The sequence below is a fragment of the Saccopteryx leptura genome, chromosome 3 (assembly GCF_036850995.1).
Source record: "Saccopteryx leptura isolate mSacLep1 chromosome 3, mSacLep1_pri_phased_curated, whole genome shotgun sequence".
Taxonomy (NCBI): domain Eukaryota; kingdom Metazoa; phylum Chordata; class Mammalia; order Chiroptera; family Emballonuridae; genus Saccopteryx; species Saccopteryx leptura.
Window position 1 is genome coordinate 203,896,983 of NC_089505.1, and position 20,959 is coordinate 203,917,941.

The window sequence follows — 20,959 nt, forward strand, 5'->3', positions numbered from 1 at the left end:
GAGTTAGATAGAAGGAAAAGTAGGATCTTTGATATTCCAAAGATGGGAGAGAAAACCCATCACTCCAAAGTGAAAAGAATGACAAGAACAAAGGTAGAGAACTATAAGGAATAAAGAATCATTTTCTGATGCTCATTTAAACAATAGAAAACTATAGAAAAACAGGTGGGGGTCTGCTCAAAGAAGGGCTCCTCAAGTCACTCAGGAAGACTCTAACTTTGTTCTGTGGTCTGTGAGGACCGTGGAGGGTCCCATACGTGGTAGGAGATGCTCTAATACAGAGACTCCCAAACCCCACTGCCCACCAAGCATCACTGTTGAAGTTCATTAAAAATAGAAATACCTGGGTCATTACTCACCTAACAAACCAGGAATTTTGAGGCTGGAGCTCTAAACTAAAATATTCCAAAGGAATCCTCACGTACCATGTCTATAGATTAACACTTGGGAATCAATGACCTACAATCTGTTCTTTAAAATCAATTACCTTATTCTGCTGGCAGATAAAAAGCACACCCAAAGGAAGGAGGGCGTTATGTTTGTAACCATCTTGTCCCTTTAGAAAACTTGAGTAAAATGAGAACAATGGATGAAAATGCATCTAATCAAGTTTAGTTGGAGAAAGTTTGGGTAAGAACACAGGAAGAATTTGCTGTCATCTGCATGTCTCTTTATATCCCTATACAAGGCACATGATGTCTACTCCCAACTGCAGGTAATGACCAGAACCATCAGAGGGGGCCCAGCTGACAACACCTGTAAAAGTGAGGTATCCTAAAGACAGAGCAGACTCTCTTCAAAAAAATCTGACAGAGAAATGGAGAGAAAAGTGTGAACCATTAGTTTAGCATGAGACAGAGAACATGGGATGTTCTCTGCCCCAGAGCTTACTCCTTGGTGATGCCTACACACATATTTCATTTCCCTCAGGCTGGCCACCTGTGGCTGCCCAGTCATCATCCACAGGAGATTCAACACAGGAAACCACTGAAATCTTTGTAACTGTATGGCCTTACAACCTCTAAAAACTGGCGACCCCAGTTTTCTGGAATTGAATGTGGTGAAAGACAGCAGAAACGAATGAGAAGAATACTGCCTGCAAACAGAAGGTGGGGCAAGGATGAGGAAATGTGTTGGAAGAGAAGACAGTGAGGGATGTGAGAAGTATGAAGGAAACGAGAGTGACAGTGCGTGCATGCACGGGCACACCCACAGATGGGAGAAGAAGAACCCGATGCACACCAGAAGAGGAGCAACCAAGAGGGAAAGAGCCAACAGCAAAAGATCAAATCCAGAATAGAAGGCTTAAAATTGAGATCTTCGTATTTCAGAACTGGACTCAGAAACCTAAGAGGAGACAACAGGAGTTGGAATATAGTTTCAGAAAGGAAAGAAACCACACAAACCATCGCCGGTAGGGATTCATGAGAGAGGAGCCCAGGAAGAGCGGAGCAGACACAGGAGAGAGGCATGTGCACAGAGCCCAAGCACAAACAGAATGGAGAGGACTCACAGCTCAAGAGGGAGCAAGTGGGCATGGTTCTCAGATGAAAAGGAAAGCCCTGCCCCTCCCTTGATGATTTTAAAATTAAATGAAACCAGCATTTTTTCACTCAGCTGTAATTCTTAAAGGTTTCATCAGTGAAGGTTATCGTTGTCTTCCTCCGCGAATATACATTTTACTTTAGCAAATAAATGAGAGCTGAAGGGATAGGAAAAGGTGGTATAGCCCAATGAAAGAAAGTCCTTCCTTTATTGTGTTCTTACAGAATGAAAAAGACATATCTCACTTCAAAGTTTTGCAATAACAGTAAATGCCACTATTGATTTTAACATCCTGTTTCACTTGAAGAACTGTAAATCAATACAGCTTTGCTTTTTAATGCAAAAATTGTTTTAAAGTATATTATACTCAAAAGTGTGTTGAAATATTAAAATGAAGCATTTTTCTTTAACTACATTATGGTGTTTCATATGGTTCCTTATATTTTGTAACGCAAAGACTGTCAAGGAAAACAAAACTAGAACATCGATGCACTGGTGTGGAGTACTGGTTCTTTTGTGTTCTTTGGAAATTATGATGGCCAGAATTTTATCTCAGAGTAAAACTAAAAAGGAACTATGAAAGAAAGAAGGAAGAGGAGGGAGGGAGGGGGAGGGGAGGGGGAGAGGAGGGGGAGAGAAAGGGGGAGAGAGAAGGGGGGGGAGAGAGAGAGAAAGAAAAAAGAAAAGAACGACAAAAAAAACATTTGTAGCTTACCATTTTTTTGACTTCAGCCGGGGAGGAGGGTTTCTGGGAATGAGAAACAGTGCTCTCATTGGATGCATGTCACAGAGAGCTGGGGAGAGGAGACGGTGGTGTCAGTACGGCACTTATTGGACTCATTTCTGATCTCTAGGGCTCACTCATATATCAAATGCTCTGTCCTATCATCTGACTGATATGCGTATGGTAAGAGGTCTAGACATCTAGTTACGAGCCATAGGGAAAACCTTGAATTCTCCATTTACACACAGCAAAATATAAAGAGGACCAGCACAACAAGAAGAATATACAATTTCAAAAGGACATTGAAAAGTTTTCATGAATCTAAGATAAATGCTGAAAGTGTTAAAAGAATCCACAGAAACTGTAAACCATCTATGAGATTACAATGAAAATAATTTTATTTCGACAGGGTTATTGTGAGGATTACACTAGACACTGCTTGTAAAGGACCTCACTCGATGCCATCCCAGTAAGCAGTCAGGCCCTCCAAAAATGTCCACTGTTCATTGGTACAGCTATTATTACCATGAAACAGCAAAACTGTGAGAGTAAAATGGAATTCTTTAATTCTGTACACTTACTGATTGCACTCTTATCACCTGCCCAAGCAAGGCATGTCAAGTATGCAGAGACACAGTACAGTGTCGTAAGAGGCAAGGAGCCTTTTCACGTGTCTATTTACCTTCATGAGAGTCTTACAAGGCAGATGGGAAATGGGAGCCAACTAAAAAAATAATAATACTATTCCCATTGTGAAAGGAAACTAAGACAAATGATCAGGCAATTACTTCCCTGTCTTGGTTCCTCAGAAGGAAATATGAGAGAACATATGGTATTCAAGACAGATAGCCATTTCTGTAGTAATTTTTAGCAGTTGGTAATTTTTTTTCATTCATTCAACAAAAATTTACTAAATAACAACTATCTATCAGTTAAAAATGTTCTTTATGTATAACTTTTTATTAGGGGAACCAGCAAAAAATGCTATTTTCTCCCTGTTCTCTGCAATTCTACCACTAATCGAAAATCAGTTTTATGAAGTTGTAATTGATTTCACCCAAAGCAGAAGCAAAACTTTATAGGCAACACCAAAAATGAATAAATAAATAAAATTACTTTACAGATAAAAAGTTTTACCTCTCTATTTGTAAAGTCAAAACAGAACTAATACTTAAATTTCATTTGGTAGGACCGTTTTCACTGAATATTAATTTTAAATTATCAAAAGAAAAACTATTGCCTATTATCTCATATCACTATAATTTCAGGTCACACATCTGAATGCAACTTAAGAATAATGTAGCCTATAGACCTCAGGGAGAACTCTAAAAGGAACTGTGTAGGTTCCTTTTACATCTTACATTTCGCTGTATTTATAATTCCTTTATCTACATGCCCCACCAAGAATAGCTTTATTCATGAAGCTGTGCTTTGTGAAGCCTGGGAGCTGGGTTTAAGTGATACATAACTATTAGGTGACAGAGAATGTTACTTACGGGGAGCACCTTCTGCCATCTCAATGGCTGTAATGCCACAGGACCAAAGGTCACTCTGCAGAAACAGAACAGCATGTTATAGATAGCACATTAGTTGTGAGACCACGAGCTTAAAATTGGTCACACAAATATAAATGCATTTTTGGTGTATAAACTGAAAAGAGGTTTGCCAAAATATTGAAAGCACAAACTCATTTGTAAGAATACCTTCCAAATGAATCATAAGATAAAAATAAAACTGATTTGTTCATTAGAACCACTCACGTCTGTGACTGAACTAGAGACGGCTTCTGTGAAAGTCTCTACCTGCTCTCTGCATGCTCTGCTGCTCCCCATGTCTTCAGATCGTTATGCGCACTCGATAATTTAGACTCCTGGCCCCAATAGACATGTTTATTTTTATGGTTTATGTGAACACCTTAAACTTATATGCTGAAAGTTTAAAGGCTAGAAAGTACTCTTTATAAAAGGTCCACAGCTAATTTGAGAAAACCAACCACATCTCAGTATTTGAGTCATGCTGCTGAGTCTTTCCAACTCAGTAAGGAGTGAGCAACAAGTAAAGTGCCCTTCGTGCACAGAATCTTTTCTTCATTTTAAAATTTGAATTTTAACCCTGTTCCTCACTCAAGTGTAAGTTCCATGAGGAAAGGTGTATTTGTTTGTTTTATTTACCTTCGTATCCCTGGAAGTGTGACTCACATGTGCAAGGCATTCCATAAACACTGGATGACGAATGAATCAAGTTTATGAGCCAGTTTCTAAAAATTTTAATAAGATTTCTTAAAAAGTCAATAATGGATGATTACTCTCATTAGCATTCTTTTGTTTATATCCTATCCTAAGAGAGGAATTACTTGAAGTTGTTCAGTTTAATGGTTTCTGAAATAACCTATAATTATATTTAGAGTTCAAACATATGTTTGATTATATGAATAAGGAAAGGCCCACAACATTCTCCCTTGTTTTTATTGAATTTTCCATACTATAGGGGTACAAAGGAGGGTTTACCACCACGATCAGTGACCAATCTCAGCAGCATTTAGTGGCAGAACTTGCAGGCGCTCCATGCTCCCTGGTGACACAGAATGGACTAGACTCCTCCTCTGAGGTGATCTTGCTAAATCTAGGTGATCAGCTGGGTCTAACTAGAGATTGCATGTTAAAAAATTATTTTTAATTTACTTATGTATAAAAACATTTTGGGTATGTTGGAAAATGTCCCCAAATTTTGGAGATACAGGATGATGCATTAAAGACTGAAAAGTCATAAAGTCTATAATCTATTTTAAAATACTTCAGCAAATAAAATAAAATTCCTCTGCACCATAGGCTTAAATTGAATTTTGTTAATTGGGTATAAAATAAAAACTGAAGTACAGTTGTTACAGTTGAGAATGTTACGATATGAACTCAATTTTGAGTTATCATTAATAGGAATGTTAACCACTGTTTCATTAAATAAGGCAAGGGAACTTAAAAAAATTGGTGTGTGTTAACATAGTCAACCTGGGGCTGATGATTAAATATAGGGTTCTACATCAGGATCAAAAAAGTGCATTATAAATTTAGGTCCCTAGAGGTCACTCTAATAATTTAAATACACTTGTGTACCAAATCAGTAATAAAGCTGTTTAATAATATTCTAAAATTTTGAGCTATTGCTATATATTCTGACAATATTTTTTAAAAGATTTTATTTATTCATTTTAGAGAGAGGGGGAGGGAGAAAGAGACAGAGAGGAGCAGGAAGCATCAACTTCTGTATGTGCCTTGACCAGGCAAGCCCTGGGTTTCAAACCATGACCTCAGGATTCCAGGTTGATGCTTTATCCACTGTGCCACCACAGGTCTGAACTAACAATATTTTTAAAAAAATAATTATCTGACAATAATACAGTCTTCAAGATAAAGGACAGCAAACATAATTATTTAATTTGCTCATGACAGAAGTTCCATGCACAACAGAGTGACCCAAAAACCTGCTCTGAAAATAGTGTATTACTCAGTGAGGAGAAGACGGGAAGATGCAGAGGGGACACAAGAAGATGGCACCTAAGCACTGCACTGACAAAGCTGCCCTGCATGTGCCCATGTCACCCTCCTGAGAAAGCTGAGCTCCCACTCTCAGGAATGGTAGGGACCCAGTGGAGAGCAGGCAAGCAGGTGTTGCTTACTCTGTAATCATAGGTGGCATCTGGGTTCTCGTCGCAGGCGATGACCTCAGGAGCCATCCAGTACGGGGTACCAATGAACGTGTTCCTGCGCCCCACGGTCCTGTCGAGCTGGGCACTCACACCGAAGTCGACTGGGAGGGAGAGAGTGGAACAGTAAAACACAAGCACAAGGTAAGCAAAACTCAAGACCAGAAAAAGGGGGGGGGGTGTCTTCAGAGAAAACTGAAACAGTAATACTTCAGGGGCACACAACCTCTTCAAGGTCACCAACAACGATAAGGAGCAACTTTCCAGAGCAAGGCCTGTAAGATCCTCCTGAGAGGCCTGAACCTGGTCGCCACCCTGAGCTTCCCCTATGGGGACGCTGATCACTTTCAGGGGTCACAGAGTCACTTCTGTCTGCAGGTCATCCTCAGAAAACCGGCTGCCCACTCCTGTGGTGAGTGCTCTTCTGAGACAGAGACTCCCAGGCCAGCAGTGAAGTGCAATCCCTGCTACCTGGACACCACACGCAGCCCATCACCAAGTGATAACAAGAGGACTGCCACATGGTGAGCATCACGGGGCCATGCGGAGGACAGACACCGCTTGCTGTGTTGTTAGGAATGAGAACAATTTGAGTGCCTTCTGTCTCAGCTTTGAGAGAATTTTCCAATTGGGCAGACTATTCTTCCATAGGGGACCACCAAATGCAGGCGCTACACAAGAGAACAATAATAAAGATCTTCTTGTTAAAGTTTAACTACCATGGCCTACAATTTTTAAAAGAGGGACTAGATTCTTATAAGCATAGAGAGTTTTATTTTTGATGCCCTAGTGCAGGGGTCTCAAACTCAACTCAGCATGTGGGCCGCAGAGCAAGATCACAGCCATTCGGCAAATACAAGTAGGCCCCTAGGCTTACGTAATTTTATCCAAAATATTTTGAACTTTGTGGATTAGTCTGCAGGCCGCACAAAATTGTTCGGCAGGCCGCGAGTTTGAGACCCCTGGACTAGTGGAAGAAAATTTAATGTTAATTCTGTAAAAATCTGATGGAATTATTGCATAAAAGTGGGATGAGAACAAGTTCAGATTCAGGTAAGGAAAACCGAAAATAAAAAAGAACCATGATAAAACCATCTCCAGGAAGACACTGAGCTCCATCCGTCCATCCATCCATTCATCCATCCATCCATCCATCCATCCATCCATCCATCCATGCATCTGTTTCCTGAGCATCTGCTACATTCAAGGCACTGTGAGGTGCTGGATAAAAATACTCTGGCAGACAAATCAATTCAGGCTGCACACCCAGAGTACATTCTGGTAAAAAAGTCAGATATATTAGTAAACAAATTGCTTTATAATTAATAAAAAATTATGGAGGAAGCAAACAGTAGGACCCAACCAGATCAGAGGGTCAGGGAAGGTCTATGGGGATGAGGGGAGAAAATGCACCTGTTAAAACTAGGGGCAGTATGTATGAAGGCCCCGAGGCAAGTTCCAAGGAAGTTAAAAATGAGTGACTAAGGAAGAAGAAAGAAGCGAGGGTCATCACAACATGAGGTTTGAAAGTAGCAGGGTCCATGGCTACTTTCATGTGGATTTTATTGTACGTAAAACAGCCACTAATGGTCTTGAAGCAGGAAAATGACATTATGTGATTTAGACACTAGCTTGTCTACTACATGGTGAACAGTGCAGTGGGGAGAAGCATTAGGGAGGCAAGTGGAGCCAGGCTTCCCACATGCTAACACAGCAGAAATAGAAATCGTGTAACAGACTGAACCTTTGGCTAAATGCAAACGGGGCAGGGAGTGCTGCTGGTGTGCAACAGGTGTGAGGAGAAGAGCCTGTGGCGCAGCCGTCACGTACCCAGCTTCACCTCTGCATTCTCGGTCAGCAGTACGTTCTGGCCCTTGATGTCCCGGTGAATCACGTGATGGATGTGAAGATGAGCTAGCCCCTGCACAGGAAGACAGATCTGAACCTTAATTCTTTATTGCTGTAAATAATAACCAAGAACATAACCTCTGTGACAAGGAGCAAAGTGCATGTGTAGGCCAAAAGGTTTTGTGAGCCATTATTTCAAATATATATTTCAATCCTTATGCATTTCCAGGAAGACATGACCCACAACACTACACAGTCAGAAGCGCCCGTCCTCCAACTCCAATAGGGCATATCCCCATGAGCAATATCATCACTTTCTCACTACCCCTTGAAAACACCTTGGAGATTACCATCTGCACTTTCCCTGCTGTAACGTCTGCTATTTGTGTACAGGCTGGTTCCTTTCCCATGCTACATGTGTATCTTTCAGTGGGTGATCCAGTGGTATATTTAAACCAGATACATCCCAGGGGAAAAAGCAAAGGATGAGTGAGGGATTTAAAAACTGGCCCTGAACACTGCCCGGTTTTCCCAGTGCACAGTGTTAAATGCTAACTGCTGATCAACCCCATCTCGACCCCAAACATAACATAATTCTGCCATCAAAAGAGATTTGCGTTCAAGTATTTCTTTCCTAAAGAAATAAACCCTACTAGGCACATAGTGCTTTTAATAACCTTGTATTTGGAAGGAAGCCCAAGAGCATGTCTCTTATGAGAGGTAGAGCAAGAACACTACCACATTTTACATCCAAATACTGTCTAAAAGATAAACATTCTCACAACTCACTTACTCTTCCATCTTTAGCTACAGAAGCCAAATCTGGAGCTTGCCTCCTTAAGATGCAAACAACCCATTACTCTGAAGGGGTGCAATTCAAAAAGGGCGGGGGAGACACAGGGTTTTCTTTTCTGTGGGACTTACTATTATCATGACCTTATAGGCTATGAATTAAATAGAGCAGCTGCTCTAAAACACTTGTTTTTTTCCTGCACAGGGGTTCCTAAACAACTCTTTACTGGTCAGCTTGTGAAACAGAAGAGAGTGTGTTTGTTTGACGGCTCTGAATCTTCTTCCACTACAGGGCACTAACAAGGAAACGGAGCGCTAAAATAGATAGTATCTCAGTGCTCCATCAGGAAGAAAGTCCCTCTTCTCAGCAGGATATAACTGAACAGCAAAAGAAAAAAACAAAAAATATGTAGCTTTCCTAATTCTTTCATATTTCCTACTTTTATTACTTCAGTTCATTTTTTATTCTCTAACTTTCACAAACCCCCTTCTTAAACTTTTATAGGACTATCTTAGCAACAAAGACACGCACCCATGTGTTCTCAGACCAATTTGGCCTGGGTGCGCTCTCGTTTCTTATGAGTAATAAACGTAGGAAGTACAGGGCTGCTTCTGCACTACACCGCTTAGGTGTGGCTGACAACTCCAAACCACCACCAACCAAGTCATGACTTTTTTGAACAATGAACACATTTTTCCTGTATGAAGTACCCGGGAGGGACGGAACATGTTTGTTGTTAAATGACTCCTGTGCCAAAAGCCAAGCCGCAATTATTCCTTTTTAGCAAAGGCAAGTCCAAATACACAGATATACCCATTCTAAGACCAAATGAAACATAGTTTCAAAACCAGGAAATAGTGTTCCTGTAACTATCTTGTTCATGGACACAGAACAAGGAACAGCCGAAGGCTGTCATTCAGTATGGGTTCTGAAAGGCTGTATGTGCCCACTCTTCATAGAAAATATTGGTTTCTACCAAAATGTGTGTAACTGCTATGTAGACAGCAAACATGAAGTAGGCTGGAATAAATGTGCTCACCCTGTAAGTAAACCTTTGGTGTCAGGAGTTTCAGTGGGCCAGCCCAAGGGAGCTTTTCTACAGACTCAAGGCAACCTTTTGAGGGATTGTAACAGAGCAGCATCTGATTCTAGCATCCACTAAAGAATAAGAACAAGTTTGACTGGGACAGACATTGCCCTGGCTGTGTCTCTGAGACCCCAGGTTACCTGTTTGGGGGAGTATCTGCCTTCCTTTCCCATGAGAGCTCTCCCTGTCTCACCATACTGCCTTCTCTTTACCAAATCTGACTCTTGGTTGGTCATTCCTTCATAATAAATATATAGTAGCTTTTGATGCCCTGACTCTTCTAGAGACTTTTTTAAAAATTCATTTAAACTTCTGTCACAGGAAAAACTCCCATTTTAAAAGAAATGTAGATGAAGGGGAAGTCTTGTTTCCCGTGCTCACCAAGGGGGAAAACACTTGCTGTGTCACACAAAGATGTCCATTAAGCTACTTGAACAGGGGCCTCAAATAGCCTGGACTTCTTTTAAACGTTGCCTGAGGCCATGGTGGTCAAAGAGCTAAATGTACTTATTACATCTGATAGATAAACAATGTTTGCCTGTGCATATAAAAGCAAGTAAACGGTCTTTGATGAAAGGTACTTGACATTATACTAGAACCTAGTTCTCTGCTTAAAAAGTCCTGCACTGGAATTACACATAGGAACGGTACTTTCAAGTGTGAGTATAACAGAGAATAATGACAATTACTAACAATAACTGAGAATTAGTTATGTACCCCCATGCCACATTAAAATGATTCAAGTAAACTAACTCATGTAATTCTAATAAAGAAACGCCCTTCATAGGCCTGGTACCTATATTTTACAGATGAAGTTGATTGACTTTGCCTGGGGTGCACAGTAGGTAAGCAGCATAGGCAGGCTCAAATCCAAGTTTGATTAATGCTAGCATTCACATGCTCAACCAGGGTTCTCCTCCTGCCTACCAAGTTAAGAGTTTTCATTATTAACATAACAAATACATCCACCCATTCATCATATTCCATCAGAGCCTCAGAGGGCAGGTACTTCCCTTTCCATTTTTACTCTGCTCCTGATAAAAGCCATAAAAGATAGAACCCTGATGTTTTAATAACGAAACCTGAATGTGATTATAAACAGACTATTCTCCCACCTCATCTCCACAATGAGTTTTCTTAAGGGAATTTCCTATTTTCAAGGGCTGTGTAAAATATCTCAATAAAAAGACATTAAAACTTAACTCTGTGACTTCTACATGGCATTTTTTAAACCTGCAGTCCTCTATAAGACTTAAAATATAAAAACTGGGGTAAATTTACCTACAAATTAAAAATCATCTAACTTTTATTTGTGAGAGAAGTGTAATAATTAGATTCCAGTTTAACTCTCTATTGTCTTTATTTTTTCAATGTGGTAAGTAAAATCAAACCAAGTCATTTAAGTGTGTAACACAGGGGTCAATGAAGAGAAAAACTGCCAGCTGACCAAGAAAGAAAGGCCCACTGGCCACTCACAGGCACTTTTCTAGTGGGAAGTACAGAGAACCTCCTCGTGTGCTGTCAGGATCACTCTACTACTAAAAGAAGCCATTCAAAAGCTGCTACAACAGCAGTGCGGAAACTTATTCTAAGATCACAGGCCAGCTTTCTAACTGGCTGTAAGTAACATTAAAAATTAGACCTTTTCCTCACAAAATTGCAACAAATTCTAACAGTTAATGCCAAAGTCTGTAAGATGATTTCAAAAGCCAGCATTCAACACCTTTAGCACTAAATCATAAGCTTAGACACAGGATCCCCATAAAAATAGTTCTATTCTCTGAAAAAAAGAATTATTCTCTTTTCTTCACTCTTGTTTTCTTTTTTAACACCTGTAGATGAATTCAGGGAAATAGAGAAAATTATTTTAAGTATACTTTCTTTAGATATAGTACTTGCCAGAATACTTGGATTCTTTAGATCAAAACCATGACACAGCCTAAACCAGGGTGGCTCAACTGCTGGTCCACAGAGCAGTCCGCCAGAAATTTCATTGCGGTCCGTAAAAGAGTTAACCACCCAGGTATCGTATGAAGACTATACACCCGGTGGTTTGAGTTGAATTCGCTTATGCTCAGGGTGATTTCTGCCTTAGCGGTTGCCAAAATAACTCTCCTATTTTCACCAATCCCCAATGTTAAAGCAGTAGAAAACCACTGGCCTAAACTACCAAAGCAAGCTAGTGATACAAAGCCCTTGGTTGTCATGAAAAGAATAATCTGTACAGTTATAACTAATGCAAGGAAATACTTTAGGCAAGGAAACTGACAATGGAAATGTCTGATCACGTGTGCCATGCCCTGTCCTTACCCGCAGGATCTCTCTGGAGATATAAGCTATCCAGTCTTCTTTGAGTGTGTTCCCTTTGGTGTTCTTCACAAGGTCAGTGATGGAACCTGCCCCACAGAACTCCATAACAAGCTAGAGGGCAGAAAAGACACGCTGTGACCAGCAGCCCAGCAGTCAGAGAAGCAGAGCAGACGTCAGCACACCCCTAAGAGACGTGAGGAAAGCACAGTCTAACTCCCCTTGCCTTTCTTACAGGATCTGGGCACATGGCCATTTCGGAGGCATTCAAATTATTGAGAGCGTTTCACCATCCAATTTAAATTAACTATATAAATTTGGTCCAGGAGATGGAGATCTTCTGACACCCTACAGTGCACCCCCAGTGTAGAGGTTCTGAGCACCACTTTCTCCCAGGCACATGGGCACAGAAGGACTGTTTTGTTCTTAATCAATGCCCAATTTTCAGAAGTCTCATACAAATACTCCCTAACATTGTTTCTCACCTGGCCAGATTCAAGCTATTATGATTCCCAAACTATTTTACATTGACTGGGTTTAGCAAAAGAGATACACAGTTTATATGAGTTACTATATCTAAATGTTTCATCAACACGAACACAAGTATATTTTTAAAGTACCCAGAAAAGTCAACTGAATTGAACTAAAGTTTTAATTATGATGGGATTTGGGCAATGGAAATTAAAGTAACTGTTTCCCTTGTACTTCCTTAATTTTGTAAATTTTCTACAATGGCTTTTTTAAAAATTAGGAAAAGAATTACTCTATCTTCCTGCTTCCTAAGTCCAGAACCTTCGTCATATTTAATGTGATGACCATATTTCTGATAGCATCTCAGTTACATCATCTTGAATTTAAATGTGTTTAATAAAAGATAAGTTTGGATAAGTCAAGCCCAGGAATTTCAACGCAATTTATTGTTTTTAATTATTATCACTAATAGTATTAAAAATTACTGACATAAATTTGTTTTCTTAAAATTTGTCTCTCACTTTAAGGTGATAAAAAAAGATGTATTCAGATGAGCTTCTATATTAATTAATTTCCATAAATAAAGTTTTTTATTTGTTTTGCTTTCATTCTCAATCTCCTAATTTCCTTGCTCTTTGGTTACACCCCTTTCAAAACATGCCGTTTTATTCCTGAAACCCAAACTTAACTCTTTTCCAGGTAAACTGAAATCAACATCAAAATAAACATCAGTACAGGCCCCAGCTGGCTGGCTCAGTGGTAGAGAGTTGGCCTGGTGTGTGGATGTTCCAGGTTCGATTTCCGGTCAGGGCACACAAGAGAAGCAACCATCTGCTTCTCCACCCCTCCCCCTCTCACTTCTCTCTTGCTCTTTTCTCTTTCTGTAGTCATGGCTCAGTTGGAACAAGTTGGCCTCAGGTGATGAGAATGGCTCCATGGCCTCCACTTCAGACACTAAAATATGGCTCCATTACAACAGAGCAACGGCCCAAGATGGGCCCCCTAGTCAGCTTGCCAGGTGGATCCTGGTGGGGGCACATGCAGAGTCAATCTATGCCTCCCCTCCTCTCACTAAAAAATTAAAAATTAAAAATAAATAAATAAACAAACAAACATCAGTGTAATGTCAACCAAGAAGGCCAAGAAAAATACTGGACACTGGCCCCTTTCTTTGCTCCTCTCTCCCCTCCCTCTGAAAGGTCTCTAATGCCCTTCTAATACAGCCCATGAGGAAACCCCACAAAAGGCCAAGGAAGAGTGTGCCTACCCAGAGCTGGTCGTCATGTCCTGGAGGGCTCTTCTTAATGAAAGCACCGTAATATGTTGCAATATTTCTATGGTGAGAATATTTCTTCAGCATATTTATTTCCAGTTTGATTTCTTCCTCTTCATCCTTAATAAAAAAAAAATGTGTGGCTTCTGAATGTTTTACATGATTTTACTTCCCTTTCTCCCACAGACAGTAATAGAAGTTTCCAAACTCCCCAGGAGGGAGAAAGATGCATTCATTGTATCCTAGTGCTAAGAATGGGGGACTCTGAAATGGGATTAGAAGCCATGCAAAAAATACGTAAGATATAAAAGGTAAAGATGAAGACAGGAAGCAGGATGAAGCAGAGGGCACTTAGGGACCAGCTCTTATACTAACTATTGTACGCAAACCTTAGGCAATTTACTCCACTTCTCTGAACCTCAATTTACTCATCTGTAAACATGGGGGGGGGGGGAGAGAATCAACAGCCTTGGCTGGATAGCTATGTCAGTCAGAGCATCATCCCAAAACACAAAGTTTGTGGGTTTGATCCCCAGTCAAGACACTTATAGAAACAGATGGATGTTTCTCTCTCTCTGTCCCCCCACACTCACTTCCTCTCTGCACAATTAACAATTTGTTTTTAAAAAGAGAGAACTGACTGATACTATGTCAACTAATTACTAGAAAAGGCTATTTCTTTTCTAGAATCTACTTGTGAACATCAATCACCAGGCACATTTACGGTGGAGAAGGTTCACCTCTAACAATCTCAGTCAGGGCAAATCACTAAGGACAGACCAGCACTGCAGCCCCAGTGAATGGCAGGCTTAGCAAAAATCCACCACCCCAAAAAGAAAGCCAGTTGAGCCCAGCGAGCCCCAGTAACAAACACCACTCAGCGACAGAAGGTTCTTCTAGCCTTGACTCATCCTAACCTCTTGCTTTACTAAAAAAGATGAGCAGGAGAATAAATGCAGAGTTTGTATGAGAAGACTAGAGGAGAAATAAAGGAAAGAGAGGACAACACAGGTCTGAGAAACAAAAACCAGGAGTTCTTCTGAATGCAGGGGCTGCCGGGTTTTGCCTTTCTCTCATATACACCCCTGGGGAAGAAGCCGCACCAGCATGCTCATTCTGCCCTTTGCTGAAAATACAGGACACGGAGAGGGTGATAGGCAGATTGAGAATAAGGAGAAAGCAGAATTAAAGTGAGAAAGAAGAGGTAAGTTGCAGAAAAAGAAATTCAGCCATGGTTAGTGAGGGGGAAAATAAAAAAGGTCTTTGAAAAAAACCCGATAAACCAGATCTCTTTACAAATACTTTCAAAAGGAAATCATGACTGGTTCCCTAAAAATTCCTTACTCTTCTGCACTGACACACTCATCCCACTTACAACTGATGTTCTTCCAAAGACTTGGGCTTCAAGCAGTCTGGGTGCATGTGTGTCCATACAAGAAAAGAAGGCAGTGAGCGTGAGAGTGCATGCTGACATGAACACATGCGAACACATGCAAGAAAAGAAAGAAGGTTTCAGATGCACGCTGAAGAAAGCTGCTGTTACAGCCTAGCGTTTCCACATGCCCTCTGCCCTCTGGGCAGCACTCCTAAGGCCTCATAAACCCAACGTAAGTTTGATCTGCAAACATTGTTAAGATAAAACCTGCAAGCTTGACCAGGCAGTGGTACAGCGGGTAGAGCACTGGCCTGGGATGCAGAGGACCCAGGTTTAAAATCCCAAGGTCACTGGCTTGAGCGTGGGCTCATCTGGCTTAAGTGCAAGGTCGCTGGCTTAAACATGGGATCGCAGACATAACCCCATGGTTGCTAGCTTGAGCAAGGCGTCACTGGCTCAGCTGGACGCCCCCCCCCCCCCCCCCCCCGTTTAAGGCACATATGAAAAAGCAATCGATAAACAACTAAGGTGCCAAAATGAAAAATAAAATATCTTTTAAAATGCAACTTCCACTTGTACATTACTGTGGTTAGAAACCAAATACAGCCTGACCAGGTGGTGGTGCAGCGGATAGAGCATCGGACTGAGACGGGAGGACCCAGGTTTGAAACCCCGAGGTCTCCGGTTTGAGTGTAGGCTCATCCAATTTAAGCGTGGGTTCACTAGCTTGAGCGAGGGGTCGCTGGCTTGAACATAGGATCATATGGTCGCTGGCTTGAGCCCAAAGGTCACTGACTTGAGCAAGGGATCACTCACTTTGCTGGAGCCCCCAGGTCAAGGCACGTATGGGAAAGCTATCATTGAACAACTCAGGTGCCGCAACAAAGAATTGATGCATTTCATCTCACCCTTTCTGTCTGTCTATCTGTCCCTCCCTCTATCAAAAAAAAAAAAAAAAAAAAAAACCCAAAAAACAAAACCATAACAAAACATGTCATCATCATAGAACAGTGATTCTCCAAATGGTGGGGTGGCTTCCAGCTTGGTTCCGAATACTTGGTTCTGAGTATTAGAATATTACGCCATATTCTACGGGCATACCTGCCATGTGACTTTGGAGGTAATGCCAGAAAATAAAAGCAATCACATGGTCAAGCACAGTCTATATAACAGTCTGAATTCTCATTCAAACCCTGTACAAATAAAAATTACACCAAATGCATCTTGTTTCATTTCTGATTTCAACATGGCCATGTTTTAAGGAATGATAAAAAATGTGATTCTGAATAACTAGGATAACTATACTAACTCTAAACAAAGCCCATGTTTAGCCAGGCTAACATCAAGAGAATAACACACTTCTATATGGGACCTTTCTTCCAAGGAAATTTACACTAAAACATAAAGACTGACATTTTTTTTTAACATAAGGCACAAGAAAGAAGGCCCCAAAAAGAAGTAGAAAGCCCAGTTCACCAAAAGCTTTATCTTCCACTCTGCATACTCTATCACATGCAGAGTGTGTGTGTACAGTGAACGGGGACAACTTGCTGGCGCAGGACAGATGAAGTCTGCTCTCTCCTGAGCCACCACAAGCAGCCCAAGACAACCCTAATGAGGCTTGTCAAGAGAATGGACTCCTGATAAAAATCAGCATGTGACTGTGACCATAAACATACTCACTCTGGTGAGGCACGCAGTGTTATTCCTGGGACAAGGCCCACAGTTAAACATGTTGGGCCCTGAAAAGTCAAACATCCCACTTCCCTTACACTGGACTGCAACTAGTAACGAGCTGCAACTGTTCATTAGAAATTAGAAAGTGAACTACAGGTTTGATTTTATTTTTATACAAATAAGTAAACCTACAAGGATTTGGGGTATAAAAGACTATATAAAAACAAACAACGTTGAATGAGAATAGAAAAAAAATAAAAATATTGATTATAATTGTTTCTGTGTAAGAACAGCAATCACTTCTTGAGTTTATGAACTGTACTGTACTGTACCTCACTGTACTGTAAAGACTTCGCTTTATCCATCCCTCACTGATCTCACCTCTTTCCACTCCCCAGAGTGACTATATTATTCCAAGGATCACTACTACCTCTGATGCTCTGCCAGGGAGGTTTCACTCCTTGACAGAAAGCAAATGCTACCTAGATTTCTCCCATGAGACGTTTGCTGAGCAACAATGAAGCATCACAGCATATTCTGACAAGTTTTCCTATTTTTTTCTGTTTCAGAGTTCACCAAGTTAAAATTCTTACCCACTTTATACAATTAAAAACTGTTACAGGCTTAAATTCGCTGGTGGGAAAACCACTTAATATGCATATTGGCAAATACTGTTGGCATCTTGTCATGGCACAATCGAAGTCCCTGAATCTAAGATACTGCTGGATAGACACACAATTCTTTATGTAATGAAAGCATGACTTATAAACATTCCTTCCTTTGCTTCTATGATTATATATAGAATTATTATATATATAGATTATATATAGATTATTGCACACCTTATAAAATAAAAGGCATTTAGTACCTCGTTGTCATTTACTAATGAATTCCCATCTTGGAGAGAAAGCGTGAGAAATTGAGAATCTGCCAATGGCTTTGAGCCAACTACAACTGCAATCCTCATTATGATTAATGCTTATGAATACTGTATTTTCTGTTGTCTCTAGAGTAGAGTAAAAATGAACAACTTCTAAGTTCAAAACTCCCTTTAACTACGTATTCGTTAAAAACAAGTGTGCGTGCGGAGGACCCGGGTTCGATTCCCGGCCAGGGCACACAGAAGAAGCGCCCATTTGCTTCTCCACCCCTCCGCTGCGCCTTCCTCTCTGTCTCTCTCTTCCCCTCCCGCAGCCAAGGCTCCATTGGAGCAAAGATGGCCCGGGTGCTGGGGATGGCTCTGTGGCCTCTGCCTCAGGCGCTGGAGTGGCTCTGGTCGCAACATGGCGATGCCCAGGATGGGCAGAGCATCACCCCCTGGTGGGCGTGCCGGGTGGATCCCGGTCGGGCACATGCAGGAGTCTGTCTGACTGTCTCTCCCTGTTTCCAGCTTCAGAAAAATGGAAAACAAAAAACAAAAAAAAAACAAGTGTGGTGGTCTTAGTTAAACATTTAAATACACACACACCCCAAAAACAAATTCTTCATTTAGCCTAAGAAGATACAACAGAAAACAGACTTTGGGTAGGCTAGACCTAAAATTTACCACCAACAATAAATCCCACATATGAAAAGAAGAAGAGCTACAAAAAAATGACATCCTATGTGTGGGGGTGGTTGCATCCAAATAACTGTGCTCCCCCTTCCCTAGGCACGTGGCCTTCCTTAGGAGGTCACGTCATACACACAAAAAATAATAATAATTAAGGCAACTTGAAAGAATACATTTTGGAAAGAAAGGTAAGGCTCCCTCCTGGTTTTCTCCAATGCTGGGGCAGCTGCTAGCCCCACTAAATGATTTAATGTGGCATATGCCAGTTAGCATTTTGGACACCCACCAAAAGAAGTCAAGTCTCATAGAAAACGTCTTTGTCTTGGGCTGGATGACTAGGCAAGGAGTTTACTGTGGCCTTCACTGGCGGCCAAGGATGGGGGAGGGGAGAGCACCAGAACAGTGGTCATTTTCAAGAGCAGCTATGAGTCATGTGACAGAGCCCTGACCAAGCCACCATCTGAGCACGCAGTATTGTTTTTTTAAATTCAATGAGAAGAGGGGAGGCAGAGACAGACTCTCCGCATGCACCCTAACTGGCATCCACTGGGCAAGCCCACTAGGGGGCAATGCTCTGCCCATCTGGGGCCATCACTCTTCTTAGCGCCTAAGGCAGAGGCCATGGAGCCATTCTCAGTGCCCAGGGACAACTCGCTCCAATCAAGCCATGGCTGTGGGAGGGGAAGAGAAAGAGAGGAAGAGGAAGAGGAAGAGGAAAAAGAAGAGGAAGAGGAAGAGGAAGGGGTATAGAGAAGCAGAAGGGCACATTTCCTGTGTGCCCTGACTGGGAATTGAACCCAGGGCATCCACACACCGGGCCAACGCTCTACCACTGAGCAAACTGGCCAGGGCACACAGTACTGTTTTCTTAATGACTCCTTAAAATGTTGTTTGAGCATTTGTTAACTAAATTTTCTCTTTTTTCACAGATGACAGTAATTATGTGAAGAGAGACAGGCAGACTTCAGATAAGCTCACTAGGAAAATCTTAACTGGGCAATGTTCTGAGCTGACCTTTCTTCCCAGAACACCCTTCTCTACAGAATCAGGACTACTCATGAGTAGTTGAACACAGGGGCACTTCATTATGCACTCCAGCTAGCTGAATGGTTAAATGAGACAGGCAAGTATTTTTGGAAGATTTCACCACTGAAATGTATCAATGAATATACATTTAGAATGAAAAATACCTATTTTTAAAAGCCTAGTTTACAAGTTTTTTTTAGTTTTCTACTACCAAACCCTTGTATGACTGTGAACTGGTCATACAAATGAGAATAGATTACTTTTTACCTGGCAAATCCCAGCTACATCTGAGATTATTTATAATGCATACATGAAAAATTATACAACTTAAAATTCATTGACAATTCAACCCAAGGTAAACAGAACTACGCAGGAAAGATTTTAGAAAAAAATCAATGTTACAGGACCTGCTCAAAGGAAGGAATGGCAATTTCTTTCAAGTCAGTCAGCCCCAGTTTCCCAAGACCAACTAGTGGCATAATAAAAACCCAAGAAAAAAGATTAATATAACTAAAATGAAAGTCAGGCATTCATGACATCTTGCTCAATTAAAAACCAACAACATTATTTTGCACCCATTGCAGACAAAATGGCCTGCTCCCCAGTTTTGCTACGATCTGATATTCCCACACCTTCAATGTAGAAGTCCATTCCATGGCAGCTATAGACAGTGACTCCTCTGATGAATCTGGGAAAAACTAATTAAAAACTTTCTGGAAAAGATTCAGAATGCTAGATGGCATTAGGTACATTTGTGATTCATGAGAAAAGGTAAAACATCAACATTAATGGGAGTTTAAAAGAACTGGAATCCAACCATCATGGATGACTGAGGTGTTCAAGACTCTAGTGGACAAAGTAACTGCAGATGTGGTGGAAACAGCAAGAGAATGAGGAGAAGAGGAGCCTGAAGACATGACTGATGTGCAGCAGTCCACCATAAAACTTTAATGGATAAGGAGTTTTTCTTGTGGATGATCAGAGAAAGTGGTTTCTTAAGATGGAATCTCCTCCTGGTAAAGATGCTGTGAAGATTGCTGAAATGGCAACAGAGGATTTAGAATGCTGCATACACTTAGTTGATAAAGCAGCAACAAGATGTGAGAGAGTTGACTACAATTTTGAAAAAAGCTCTACAGTAGATAAAATGCCATCAAGCAGCATCCCATGCCACAGAGAAATCATTCCTGAAGAGTCATCAGAAGATGCCACAACCACAGCCACCACCCCGATCAGTCAGCACCATCAACATCAATGGAGTGATCCTTCGTCAGCAAAATGCTCAAATAATGGGGAGCATTTTTACCAAAAAAGTATTTTTTAAATTAAGGTACACACTTTTTTAGACATAATGCTATTGCACACTTAATAGACTGCAGAATAAACACAACTTTTAGATGTACTAGGAAACCAAAAAATTCAAGTGACTCACTTTACTGTGATAATTCACTTTACTGCATTGGCCTGAAACTGAACCCACAATATCTATCCTCTGTAGGGGACCCTAAAGTATGGCAACCAAAAGCAGGACCCGAAACTTAGATACTGATTAAAATGGAAAGCAAATCTACCAGGTTAGGT

The 20,959-nt window shown here is 41.0% G+C and overlaps 1 protein-coding gene across 44 annotated transcripts in view; it reads right to left on the reverse strand.

Moving 5' to 3' along the window:
- MAP4K4 (mitogen-activated protein kinase kinase kinase kinase 4) overlaps positions 1 to 20,959 on the reverse strand; it is a 224,485-nt gene that overhangs the window by 77,137 nt on the left and 126,389 nt on the right. For all 44 annotated transcript variants that reach the window (XR_010750307.1, XM_066377200.1, XM_066377198.1 and 41 more), the window contains exons 4-9: positions 13,743 to 13,868; positions 12,008 to 12,118; positions 7,800 to 7,890; positions 5,943 to 6,073; positions 3,766 to 3,820; positions 2,261 to 2,339 (exon numbers count right to left, since the gene is read on the reverse strand). Coding sequence is in view for 43 of the 44 variants with exons in the window: in XM_066377200.1 (XP_066233297.1) it covers positions 2,261 to 2,339; positions 3,766 to 3,820; positions 5,943 to 6,073; positions 7,800 to 7,890; positions 12,008 to 12,118; positions 13,743 to 13,868 (593 nt within the window). In the remaining variant the exon portion in view is untranslated. The remainder of the gene's footprint in view (positions 1 to 2,260; positions 2,340 to 3,765; positions 3,821 to 5,942; positions 6,074 to 7,799; positions 7,891 to 12,007; positions 12,119 to 13,742; positions 13,869 to 20,959) is intronic.